Source organism: Sciurus carolinensis, chromosome 4 (genome assembly GCF_902686445.1).
Source record: "Sciurus carolinensis chromosome 4, mSciCar1.2, whole genome shotgun sequence".
NCBI classification, from domain to species: Eukaryota; Metazoa; Chordata; class Mammalia; order Rodentia; family Sciuridae; genus Sciurus; species Sciurus carolinensis.
The window spans coordinates 42,643,365-42,657,518 of NC_062216.1; the positions used below are offsets into that span (position 1 = coordinate 42,643,365).

The 14,154-nt window shown below is 40.5% G+C and overlaps 1 protein-coding gene across 5 annotated transcripts in view; it reads left to right on the forward strand.

Moving 5' to 3' along the window:
• Positions 1–14,154, forward strand: part of Mtus1 (microtubule associated scaffold protein 1) — a 145,219-nt gene that overhangs the window by 113,250 nt on the left and 17,815 nt on the right. For 4 of the 5 annotated variants that reach the window (XM_047548322.1, XM_047548321.1, XM_047548323.1 and 1 more), the window contains one exon: positions 3,726–3,792. In XM_047548322.1, the coding sequence (XP_047404278.1) occupies positions 3,726–3,792 (67 nt within the window). Of the gene's footprint in view, positions 1–2,575; positions 2,695–3,725; positions 3,793–14,154 lie in introns of those variants that run through there. The other variant, XM_047548325.1, reaches the window with a different exon arrangement.

A 14,154-nucleotide genomic window follows, 5' to 3' on the forward strand; every position in this document is an offset into this window, starting at 1 on the left:
TCCCCCTTTACTCTTTTCCCACTGTGTGTATGTATGTGTGTGTGTGTGCGCACACGCACGTGTTGTTACAGTAACAGAGAATCAAATAAACCTGTTATATGGACTATAAAGAGTTCATTAGCTAAGACACAAACACTGATCTGGAACATCTGAAGAAAAACAGTGAATCAGAATCTGACAAAATATATTTTATCATCTACAAGTAAAAGATGAATATATTCAAAGGGCAAGCTACCTGTGAAGTCAGGCAGAAATGAACTCATAGTTTGCGTCTGCTATGGTATGGGCCCTGTGGTTGGCATTTCACATAAAGATTAAAGTCTTCAATTTCTGTACTGCTTCCCCTCAGATGAGGTCATCTGCTTTGATTGATAACCAAAGAGTTGGGCCTGGACATTTTAGTTCCACCTAGGACCCAGGCACCTCAAAGGCAGGGACAATGTCTTAAGTTTCTTACATTTTTTCTTAAAGCATGCGCTATGAAAAATGCTTTGTTAATTCGTCCTGAGTAATAACTCGCCAACCAGTTCACAAGCTTAAATGCCCTGTTGAGACATTTGGGGTAGGGGATCATGTCCCTGACTGACATTTAGCATTCACAGAAGGTTTCTGTAACAGGTCAGGTAAAGAAGGCCAGGCATCCAGAGGGGGGCTTCAACAAGATAATGGAGGTGGGTGTGCTTCCATCATATACTGGCACATTGCTAATGACCTTCACAGAAGAGAAGCAGTGACAGGAGCTGGGTGGTTCAGGTGCGAGGTGCACAGAATTCAGTGCCTGTTTTTTTTTTTGTTGTTGTTGTTGTTTGTTTGTTTGTTTTGTTTTGGTGCTAGAGATTGAACCCAGAGTAAGTGCTCTACTACTGAGCTTTACCCCTGTCCTGTTTTTTCTACTTCAGTCAATGAGAGCCTCTTTTGACCAAGGGAGTTTATATGCACAAAGACTATGGAATAATAATTTAGAAGCCCTCTGAAAGTAGAGCTGTCCTTCCCATAGTTGAGCACTGGGTTGGCAAGGATCAGGACTAGAGTGGAGGTATCACACAAGAAAAGCACATCAGCCTCAAGACACATTATATGAAGGAAGAACTGACTGACTTTTGCACAGCCCCATTGAGACAGGAGAGGATCTTTTCTTGCCATTACTGTGGCAGAGTTTGGAAGATGTAAATGGCTTCTGAGACACCAAGGACAAGACAGTGGAGTGCAGTGGAGTTGGGGAAATGTCCACACATGTACTGAAATTCCTTGTTCCCCAAGTCCCTTTAATAATGACCAGAAATATCACCTGGTGTGTATTTGGTAGAACATAATGGTTTCTACAGAATTGTTCTTTGAAATCATACCATCTGTAATTTAGGTTTTCATACATTTGAGAAATGTTTTGATTTTCTTGCCATTCCTTCTCTCAGCTGTTATTGGCAAGTGAACTTTAAGCAAGTTCACTGACTGCTTCAGGATTACTTGTGGCATCTAGTAAAGCTGTCTTCTGATTTTCCTGTCACTTCAGGGACAAATTTACTGCTCTTTATCTGAACTAGATTACTAAACAAAACTAAGGCAGAAATTAAGAGAAGAACATTATATGTATTTTTAAATTATTTCTTCCATTATTATCCTAGTGGATTGTCTGGAAAATTTACTTTTTTAAATTTATGGTGCTAGAGATTAAACCCATGCTAGGCAAGCCCTCTGCTACTGAGTTACACCCCCAGCCCTATTTATTATTTTTAAAGTTTGGAATCACTGATTTGTTATTTCAAAACAATATCACATTTTTATTAAAAATCTGGCATTTAGGATGCCATTAAGGCTAGAATAAAATGTTTCTTCAGTCCTGGTCACTGTTCTCCATTCATAGGAGTATTAATTTCCTTAACTAAGTAGTGAGAGACTAGTGCAAAATAAAAGCGATAAAATGGACATGATCTCCAAATCTTGAATCAGCACACTCTAAACTTATATTGTGCACATGTGCAAAGAATGTAACAATAAATCCCACTATGTTTTTTAGTTGTAATGCACCAATAAAAAAAGAGGAAAAAAATCCCCAGTGGTTCATGTCCTAAGCAGTCAAATCAAATTTTGAGAGAAACACCATTCGTTTTACAACGTCATTTAAAATTCTACAACACAACATGCCTCCATTTGTTGCCCTTCGCCTAGTTCATAACCTCATTTAGTATATGGGTTTTGAGGAACAGGTTTCCCTTCTCTATTAGCAAGTGTGATAATCTAATGACCTCAATTAGAGAGGGGAGTAATGAGGCTCACAAATCTAAAAATAACTCCATTATCCATGCAGAGAGGGTCAGTTTTTGTTTCCACCATCCCAGCTGATATTTAAGTAAGTGGCAATCGATCAGTCTAATGTCTGGCTCTCGTTTTTCATAAATGAAGGGCTGTGGCTTTAAGTAATCGCAGACTGCTTGTGCCAAAGGCAGAAGCTGCAGTATCAGCTTCTGTGGGGAGAGAGGAGTCTAAGGCATACGGTAACCTGCAGGACGTTCAGGAAGGCCACCAGGGCCAATGGCGCTCCTCCTGGTAGAGCTTTGAATGTAGACAGACCCGACTGGTGGGTGGCCACCTGTGCACTTCTTGGACAGTGTAGGGGGTGGGGAGTTGGAGACAAGCTGGAAAATGGGCTGCCCCAGCAGCAAAATGTGCCTCTATTCTCCATGTGCTGCAACAAGGGTAATTAGTATTTGTTTATAGTGCTTTTCTGGAAGAATGTCAGGGAATACGGCAGAGGGTGTCTGGAATCGGGGAAATGCTTTGAATGACAAGCAACTTGTGCCTGCAAAGGCTGGATCTTATGATCTCTGCAGTACTGCAATCAAGATGCAGTGGGAGCTACCTCTGGGGCGATCCTAGTGAGGGCATTTTCACAGAGCTTGGAAATGGTACATCTTCCTTAGTTACGCTGTGATACCAGGGAATCTACCTTGTAAGGAACTGTGAATGATGACTGTATTGTAAGTATGTGTGGATGTGTGATTGCTACGAGTTGCTGGGAACTTGAAAATTATTCTGTATCACAAAGTTGATCATTGCTTTTTTTTTTTTTTTTTTTAGTGCTGAAACAGCTGCCTGTTTCCTTTGCTTCATTTCTTTAACATCTCTTTAGAATTACAGCTGCCCCAAGATATAATAAGCCTTCAAAACTAGTGTGTAGCTGGATAAAAACAATTTGTCTTTAACTGATTTTTTGTTGTTGTTGTAGCTTTGTAACAAACTTTTTTTTTGTCTTCCTTTCAGAAGTAAAGGATTGCCTTCGTCACAAAACTTTATTTGCGAGTATAGGACAAAGTACATATAAGTGCCTATGTTTAAAACATTAAATATTTATCTTAAACTGATTAGGCCTTTATTGCCCTTGGAGAGGAGAATGTGTTTTGTCCTAAGTACACTATGCATTAGCTGAAAGGCTGTACAGATCAGCCCAGAAGCAATGGATCTAAGCAAATATTTTTTAAATGAACAATTCAGTTCCTCAAAGGAAAGTTTTACTGGGACCTGAGAAAATACAGATTTTTGAAACACGGGTTTCCTTCACAACTAAGGGACATCTGTGTATTTTTTTAAACAACACACGCAATTAGCTGAAATGATTCACATCTTGGCTTCCCGATCCTGGGTCTCATTTTCTTAGTGATAACAAATGTGTACCTTACTGAAAGGGACCCTCTTGAAAACATTAGTAACTTGATGTGTGTTTTCCACAGCGGGAGGAAGCACTGAAACAACACAAAACCCTATCTCAAGAACTCGTTAACCTCCGGGGAGAGCTAGGTAAGAGCCTTTTTTTCTTTTTTTTTTTTTTTTTGTGGTGGTGGTGGTACATTGTATGGGGTGAGGGAAAGTTTGGAGAATTTGGACTTCCTGTCTGCACTGTGGCTGGAGTTGCATGCTGGCGGCCGTCAGCTCTCCCACTCCAGTATCTGTGCAAACACTTACTGTCGACATTTCTTTTGAATCTTGGCAGCTTGACCTCAAGTTCACAGAATTCCTGGCACTGATCTCACTAAGCCTAGCAGAGCCTCTGATGACCAAAGCATGTCTCTTGCTGAAGAGAGAGGGACAGAACAATCGTTTTTTTTAATTGCTTCAATTCCTGTTAAATAATTCCATCCTCTTTTTTCTTTTTCCGAACCCCTTTTCATATTAAAGAGCATTAAAGAAATCCCGTCTGATAACAGCAATTACATTACACTTTCTAGGGGTGGCTTGTGAGTGGTGAGTATAAAGTTAAAAGGATGCTGCTCATCAGGACCATCCATCTGTAAAAGGCACATTCTATGCTGATCTTATGATTTGGACGGTGCTGAGGGTGAATAATTGCCCAGCTCCATAGGGAGCCATGTCTGAAAGGCTCCCCACCCACTCTGGCTGTTCAAGGCAAGACTATTTTAGTTTAGGTCTGTCCTAGAGGTCCTCAGGGTTCCTGGGACAGAGACAGTACTGCCTTTTGTACCTCAGCTACTGTGTTGGCATGAGCTGGACTGCCTAGGAGTCCTCTGTTTGTGGGAACTTCTCAGTCTAGAGAACTGGCTTCCTACTTTAGCACCAACCATGCCTGGAGTTGTCCATCCAAAGGCTACCTTCCTTGACCTTCACAGTTTTCTGTGTGTGCCAACAGTCTCCACTGGAAGCATGGGTAGGTATGAGTATAAGTAATACAGAGGTAACAGCTAACAAGGCAAATTATGCTTATCTAGTTCCAAGAGAATCTTCCTGTTTTTCTCTGGACAAGACCAGAGTGTAAGAATTCCCAATCTAATTTGCTGGAGTGAAACTCACTTGAAACAACCCACTGTTACCACCCAAAGTCCAACCAGAGCGAGAATCAAGGGGCAGTGCCTATGGGGTCAAGACTTGCTCTTCATGTTTCTTTTCTCTTTCCACCCTCCTAGAAGAGGGAGGCCAGACTCTTGGCTAGCCCTTTTGATTCATAATACCTGGCCAAGGCAATAGTCTTGACCTTGTTTTAGGCTATGGAAATGAAGGACCCTTTATGGGAAAGTAATTTTAAGACACATGAAACTTCAGAACCCTGAAGACTTGACAGTTCTAGTGAAAGTATTCAAGGAAACCACAGCTGAGAGGTGTTCCAGCCTCAGGGACTTTGAGGGCTTCCTGTGGTGTTACCCAACTGCTGCCCTTTCGATTACACAAATGACCAGCTTAATTTGCAATTTGTGCCTTAAATAATGTAATGGATACAGAGTTAGAACATCAGGAAAGAGGCCTCTATGTGTTTCAGCACTCATTGTGCCCCAGTGACAGGGGAGCTGAGCCTACCTAGTGTTTCACATTTCAGCCTCTCTTCAAGGCAAGGTAGGAACAAGAACGGACACTGTGCTCATTCACTCTGCTTGAATGTTGGCTTCTCTTTTTGACTTTTAGTGAATGGCACAACGAAGCAATTTAAACCGGGGTGAGTACTTGGCACCTCCAGTCAATCACAGTCAGGAAGTAGCTGTCCGTTTGTACCCACTCTCACCTTCCGTCTGTGATAGTGCGAGTGTGTCCTGGTGTGCTTTTCCTGCTGCTGCCGCCAGAGTGTCAGGATGCAGTGGGTAGCCTAGTCAGATCTTTCTGTCACTCAAGGCTCCTCTCCGGCTATGTGCCATTGCTACTGTTGAATCCAGCAGAATTGCTCAAGTAGCTGCCTAAAATATTTTGGAAAGGGTTTGGTTCTGTCAGGGGAGAGAAGATTATTCCTTAAACACTCGTGATGAAACTGGCCAGGAAGAACATCTCAGAGCATCCAGCTGGATCGTTGGTTTTAGCCTGAACTGAGATGGAAAATGGTAGGTTTGCATAACACAGTTTAAAGCTCAGTTTTAAAATTTGAGGCAGTAGAGCACTGAGGATTGTATTGTTGTGTATCCTGCTTCAAATCCTTAGTAACTGGATGACCTAGAGCAAGTCACATTCTATTCCTGCTGTCCCAGTTTCATTCTCTGTAAAATGGCAGTAGTGATTGTCTGCCCCAAGGGTGGTTGTGAGGATCACGTGGGGTAGTGATACATTGTGAAGTGTCTAGCACCAAGTGTTAACTGCCATTAAATAAAAGGTATTAAGATATATGCAGTTTTACAGGCGGGTAGTGATTGACCACATTTGCCATTTCGTAAGGGCATAAACCATACTGTGGAAAGGAATAGTAATTAGATGAAATGTATCATAAATACCTCAGGACAGGCTCCTTAGACACAAATGGAAGTGAGACCTGGCCACTCATCTTTTCCTGATGGAAAGTTTGGTGTGTGGAGATAGTAGCCTAGGTTTTTGTCCTTCCACTCCTATTTACACGTTACCTGACTTCTTTGAGTATAGATTCTTTGTTGGTGATATGAAAGTCTATATTTTGCTGGACTGTTGAGGAGCATGAATAAAATAGTAATATATGAGAAGCAGTGGCGTAGTACCTGGCCCATGGCAGGAGATGCCAGGAGAGCTGCCATCATCCTCATCATCCCAGCATCCACCTTTCCCTCCAGAATGATGTGGGGTCATTTTTCTTTACCTTCTCTATGAAAACTGAGACCAGGTTCCCAAACTACTAAGCACTGCAGAGAATGAAAGACAACCCTTAAGTCAGAGGCACCAAAACCCAAGTAGAGCTGTGCTTTTGACCTTGAGAATCTGACAGGCTCATTTTGTCCCTACCATTGACTTTCTCACGGCCATCTCACGTGTGCACTCTGCCAAGCGAGGGCAGCTTCCCTCGACCGTAGCCTCCATGTTTCTGCCATCTGAGCCACACACCCTCGTGGAAGGATTTGCTATTTGCTTCTGCAATAACTCCTCAGAGAAGCCCAGGAAAAAACCATGGGGCTTCCCTCACTCCAGTGATCCCTTGATATTTTACACTGATGTATCTGCTCTAACTTCTATTTCCCTCTTATCTTCAGACAGTAAAGCCCTACATGGCAGAGATTCTTCCCTGCTTCCTGTGTGGGGGGAGGAGGATTATAATGTGCTTCCCATTTTCCTGAGTAATTGATAAATATTTATTGGCATTTGAGGTTTTAAAGTTCCTTTTTTTTTTCCAATTTAAGAACCTTGAATGAAAAGAAAATTTTTAAGCAAGAAGAAAATAACCCTTAGCTCCACTATCCAGATGTAACTTTTATATTTGCATAGTTCCTTGTCTTTGTTTATAGGAATACATACAGCTTTGTGCTCTGATTTTTAAATTTAGGTATAATTTACATACAGCGACATTCCTATTCCATTGGATTTTTAAAATTTTTTTTCTTTTTTAGTTGTTGATGAACCTTTATTTATTTATTTGTATGTGGTGCTGAGAATCGAACCCAGTGCCTCACACATGCTAGGCAAGCGCTCCACCACTGAGCCCAACCCCAGCCCATCCATCTTTTTTTTTTTTTTTTTTTATTGTAAACAAATGGGATACATGTTGTTTCTCTGTCTGTACATGGCGTAAAGGTATACCATTTGTGTAATCATAAATTTACACAGGGTAATGTTGTTTGATTCATTCTGTTATTTTTTCCCTTCCCCCCTACCCCTCCCACTCCTCTTTTCCCTCTGTATAGGGAAAAATCCTTCCTTCCTCCATTCTTGCCCCCCTCCCTAAACCTAACTCTAACCCTAACACTAACCCCTCCCACCCCCCATTATGTGTCATCATCCACTTATTAGCGATATCATTCGTCCTTTGGTTTTTTGAGATTGGCTTATCTCACTTAGCATGATATTCTCCAATGTCATCCATTTGCCTGCAAATGCCATAATTTTATCATTCTTTATGGCTGAGTAATATACCATTGTATATATATACCACAGTTTCTGTATCCATTCAATTGGAGGACATCTAGGTTGGTTCCACAATCTGGCTATTGTGAACTGAGCAGCTATGAACATTGATGTGGCTGTATCTCTGTAGTATGCTGATTTTAAGTCCTTTGGGTATAGGCCAAGGAGTGGGATAGCTGGGTCAAATGGTGGTTCCATTCCAAGTTTTCTAAGGAGTCTCCACACTGCTTTCCAGAGTGGTTGCACTAATTTGCAGCCCCACCAGCAATGTATGAGTGTACCTTTCTCCCCACATCCTCGCCAACACCTGTTGTTGCTTGTATTCTTGATAATCACCATTCTAATTGGGGTGAGATGGAATCTTAGGGTGGTTTTGATTTGCATTTCTCTTATTACTAGAGATGTTGAACATTTTTCCATGTTTGTTGATTGCTTGTAGATCTTCTTCTGTGAAGTGTCTATTCATTTCCTTAGCCCATTTATCGATTGGATTATTTGCATTCTTGGTGTAGAGTTTTTTGAGTTCTTTATAGATTCTGGAGATTAGTGCTCTCTCTGAAGTATGATTGGCAAAGATTTTCTCCCACTCTGTAGGCTCTTTCTTCGCATTGCTGATAGTTTCCTTTGCTGAGAGAAAGCTTTTTAGTTTGAATCTATCCCAGTTATTGATTCTTGCTTTTATTTCTTGTGCTATGGGAGTCCTGTTGAGGAAGTCTGGTCCTAAGCCGACATGTTGAAGCTCTGGACCTACTTTTTCTTCTATAAGATGCAAGGTCTCTGGTCTGATTCCGAGGTCCTTAATCCATTTTGAGTTTAGTTTCGTGCATGGTGAGAGATATTGGTTTAGTTTCATTCTGTTGCATATGGATTTCCAATTCTCCCAGCACCATTTGTTGAAGAGGCTATCTTTTCTCCATTGCATATTTTTGGTCCCTTTGTCTAGTATGAGAAAATTGTATTTATTTGGGTTTGTGTCCGTGTCCTCTATTCTGTACCATTGATCCACCTTTCTATTTTGGTACCAATATCATGCCGTTTATGTTACTATTGCTTTGTAGTAGAGTTGAAGAACTGGTATTGCGATACCCCCTGCTTCACTCTTTCTGCCAAGGATTGCTTTAGCTATTCTGGGTTTTTTATTCTTCCAGATGAATTTCATAATTGCTTGCTCTATTTCTGTAAGGTACATCATTGGGATTTTAATTGGAATTGCATTGAATCTGTATAGCACTTTTGGTAGTATAACCATTTTGACAATATCAATTCTTCCTATCCAAGAACATGGGAGATCTTTCCATCTTCTAAGGTTTTCTTTAATTTCTTTCTTTAGTGTTCTATAGTTCTCATTGTAGAGGTCTTTCACCTCTTTTGTGAGATTGATTCCCAAGTTCAATAGATGCAGAAAAAAGCATTTGATAAAATACAGCACCCCTTCATGCTCAAAACACTAGAAAAAATAGGGATAGTGGGAACATTCCTTAACATTGTAAAGGCCATCTATGCTAAGCCCATGGCTAATATCATTCTAAATGGTGAAAAACTGAAAGCATTCCCCCTAAAAACTGGAACAAGGCAAGGATGCCCTCTTTCACCACTTCTATTCAATATCGTCCTTGAAACTCTAGCCAGAGCAATTAGACAGACCAAAGAAATTAAAGGGATACGAATAGGAAAAGAAGAACTCAAACTATCCCTATTTGCTGATGATATGATTATATACTTAGAGGAACCAGGAAATTCCACCAGAAAACTTTTAGAACTCATAAGTGAATTCAGTAAAGTAGCGGGATATAAGATCAATGCTCATAAATCTAATGCATTTTTATACATAAGTGATGAATCTTCAGAAAGAGAAATTAGGAAAACTACCCCATTCACTATAGCATCCATTGGTTTTGATAAACATATTATCAGAAAACCTATACCCTTTTCAAGACATAGAACATTTCTGGGATCCCAGGAAATCTCTTGTGCTCTATTCCAGGGATATTTCTCCATCCTTCGGAAGCAAACACAGATTTTTATCAACATGGGTTATTAGTTGTGTCTATTCTAGAACTTTGTGTAAATGGAAATTCGCAGTATGTTCATGTCAGGCTTCTTTCACACAGTATGATGTTTTAACATTGCGTCCTTGTTACTGTATGTATCCTCTGATCTTTTTAACTTAACAGGTCCATTTTGCCTGATAGCCTGCATTATGGGAAAATCTGTCAAGTGGATTTAGCATAGATTCACGTACCTCTTAAATAGCATTGTAGCTGGTGGATTTTCTCATCAATTTCCCTGGCTTCACCTCTGTACTCTACAACCATGACTCACGGGTGTATTTTCCTAGTCCTCTCCTTCCTAAGCTGCCGGTGTGTTCTTCTCCCTTCAGGGCTGCCTCTAGGTGAGCCAGTCCTTCTTAGGCTTCCTGATCCTCTGCAGTCTCCCCTTGTTCAGACCCATCCGTTAGTCTGTCCCTCAGCCTGTGGTGGCATTCCTGATTCATTTCCCACTCAAGCCGACGACTGATCACGTTCCTTTTCCCGTCCTCTACCTGCGTGGCAGTCTGTGTCCTAAGTACCACTGAAACCATTCTTCCCCAGCACGCTGGTCGCCACTGCTCTAATATAAGCTCCATAATTTCTTACCTTGAAGGTATTGCAGCGGCCGCCTAATAGGTCACCTTGCTTCTCGGCCCCAACCCTATTCCCCCCATGCTGTCAATACTGTACTTACAAATCTGACCTGTGTCGTCTACTGGACATTTTTAACAAATAAGTGACTGTTCTGGCTCCAGGAAAAGGTCCAGACCTACTGAATGAAGCACACCACCAGCCTGGCTCCACAACTGAGCGCTCTTTTCCTTGCTTCACACCTCCTTCCCTGGCCCCGGCCCGTGTTCACTCAACCTCCATCTACCGCTCCTGCCTGTTATTCTCTCTGCCTGCAGCGCTCTCTCCTCTTTCTGCCACCCTTCTATTCTTGTCTCTTCATTTACTCATGTTAGTCCCAGCTAAAATACCTTGGCTTCAGGGTAGTTTCACCCCGATCTTTTAAGCTAGTAATTTCACTGTTCCTGTGCCCTTCAAGGTACTGTATTCCACTCTGCTCTCCTCCTGCCATCCAGAACTATGAGCTCTTCAAAGGCAAAATCACTATCTCCTTCATTTTTTTTTTTTTTTTAATGTTGTAGTTCTGGACCTTGTGCCTAGCCCATTCCCAGTACGTACACCATAGTGAATGAGTAGATTTAGTAGCGACTGAGGATGGGAGCTTGGGAAAGGGGGTTTTCTCCTGGTGGTACACAAATATTTGATGGGTTTTGTACACAAATGTTTTCCTATGAACTGGGTTTTTTTTTTTTTTTAAGTATTTTTTTGGTTGTCGATGGATATTTTTATTTTACTTATTTATATGTGGTGCTGAGAATTGAACCCATGGCCTCACACATGCCGGGCAAGTGCTCTACCCCTGAGCCACAACTCCAGCCCCTATGAACTGTTTTGAGAACATTTCTGTCTTTAGAAATGAATAATAATATTAATAATGATAATAGTGTAAAATATAACTTTCTTGGACACAATTTGTGTCTGATGATCCCAGTTAATTAGTAGATCATTTTGAAATACTTTAATTTAATGGTCTACATCCACAGCAGACATTTTGCCTCAGAGAGAGGGTAAATGTGTCGTCTGATTCTAGAGCCACGTTGAATGAAAAATGGTGTATAGAGGGCCATCATTGTGATCTGTTGGGGTTCCTGTTGCTCTTTATTAATGTCAATCCTTGGGATCACACCTTTTAATGTATGTCAGTAGAGAAAAGTATTTTGTATTCAAAATTATTTTTTCAGCCATAAGAACAATCAGCTTAACCTACTCTCGTATCATTTTATATTTGTCCTGCTTGTTTCTATTTTCATGAACCAAATGGGGTTTTAACCCTTAGTTCACTAAATGCTTCTGTAATTCCCATTATATGTAAAAGATTCGTTAATTTTGCCCTCTGTGTAAAAATTATGAGATGGGTATGATAGTAACATTTATTATTTATTCTTAACAAGAATGTTTAGCTATAAGTAGTTTTCATTTTATAAAGAAAGAAAAAAGAAATTGAAGCTCAAAAGTGAAGGCTTTCCTAAGGCCAAATTGCTTAGAAGTAAAGATCTTGGATTAAAAATCCAAATAGATCACCAATTTCCTGTGAATCACAACAGGAAAAGCTTTATAAACAACATTGGAAAATTGTTTGAAATAAACATTAGTTTGCATTGATAACTATTTTTGAAACTCTTCTGATGGAAAGTTTAAGAAGTACATATTATTAAATTAGAATGTCTTGTTATCTGCTTTTAAAAAGTAACTTGTCAAAAGTAGTGAACAGATCAACACTTACCCAGTGTTCCTGAATTTCAGACTACCTCACACCCCATGGAATGTGTTAATTTTTTCCAGTTCTGGCTATAATTTTGGTTTAACAAGGCTGTGCACTTAATGTAACTTAAAAACTCTTCATGTGGCTAAGTCAGTTTCTGAGTTACAAAATTTCAGAAGTGTTTTTTTTTTTAAGTAGCATTAACGAAATGTCTATCAGAAAAATGAAAACAGTGTACACCAAGCAGAGCACTTTATCTGAGTTGTTTGAAGATGGAGTTGGTAGACACCTCAAATTGAACTCATTCTTACCTATATCTGTCCTAAATTTGGGCTTTGACAAGCTGTATTTGTAAGTAAAAAGCCATGTTCTTTGACCTGCAGTGATGTAAAATGTTACCACTGGTGTCTGTTTTTCAAAGCCTGTTGAGTGTTCCTCTTTGTTCTTGTTCTTGTCTTAACTCCAGACTCTCACTTTCGATTTGCCTAATTTAGCATCATTTGTCTAGAGCTGTTCTCAAACTGCATTGTGTAATGAAATAGACCTGGTTAAATGAGACTCCCAGTTCTCACGCCCATTGATTCTGACTCAGTGGACTTGGGTTGGTGCCCAGGAATCTGTGTAATTACCCAGTTGATTTTGACACAGGTGCTCCCAGGACTATACTTTGACAATACACTAGCTATCTAGAAAGTTGTTTTTTTTTTTTTAATGTTAAAATATTTTTAAAAATCAAGTAAGCATAGTAAGAGTGATATCACCTCACTCGAACTGAATTGAGTCCATTCCTGTCAACGGGCTTCCAGATTTCATGCATGATGCAGACTTTTACCAGTTCTGATTACCCTTGCACCCTAAAAATGATTCCTCAGGGAGGAGGAGAGGCAGAGGTGCGAGTGACTGACTTGAAATCACCTTCTTATTAACACTAAATTAATTCTCTTGATTGAAGCGTGGTTTCTTCAAAGTCAAACTTCTCCTCTTCAGGCCGGCACTGTGGAGCACATTGCCAGTTTCCAAGCCATGCTTTGGTCTGGGATCCACTTTCATTCCTAGATGTTTTCATTTGCACATAGGAGATCTGCTGTTGTGAAAAGAAGAGCATCTGTTTTGCAACCCGTCAGCCACGGAATGAGCTGAAAACCAGCAAAGCCTTTTCAGTCTTGTCTTCAGGGGTGGGAGGAAGAGCTCTGGCAGGAAGAACCTGCAGGCTGTGTGGAGGCCCAGCTGGCCCTGTGTCAGGAGGTGGATGATAGGCTGGCCGATTGGGCCAGACCATCACCCGCCTGCCAGTAAGGCTTTGTCAGGACTAATCGGAGTAGGGGGAGGGAGAAGAAAAAAAAAGATCATTTTTAACCTGACAATCTTTCAGTCCTTCAGCACCTCCCCAAGATAATGAAGCCCTAATTCCCTGAGGTGTCCATTCTTGGTCTGAGTTAACTTCTTCTGCATCTCAGGTTTGGGAAATAGTGTGTCAGATCTTGTTTGGTGTTTTGTGCTGTAGAACTCAAAGACTTGAGTTCTCCACCCAAGTCTGCCATCAGCCCCTCTTTGGTAAAATAAGATTTGTGGTAATAGCTATTTATCAACTCAAATCATTATTATATGAAAAAATTAACCTGAGAGCTCTTTGTAAAGTCTGAACTGAGTTTTAAAGGTAGAGGGGTCTTATTTATGGGAGAGTTGATGTGATAGTACAGACATCTTGTAAAAATTGATTCCTTGTAATTTATGATCAGTTGAAGACTTTGAATGTAATGCCCAAGAGCAATGAGAAAACCATTTGCAGCTAAATCTAAAATTTGCAAAAAACCCTTGTCTTCCACGTGTCTGCCAGATTTCTTAGTCAGGTGAAGGAGAAAAAAAAAAAGTATCTTCAGGGAAGCAAAACCTGGAGCTCTTGTGAATTAGGTATGATTCCATAGACAGTCTGTGAAGACTTTCTACAAAGTTTAACAGTAACCAGGTATTTCACTTTCTTCTCAATAAACTATAAGGTTGACA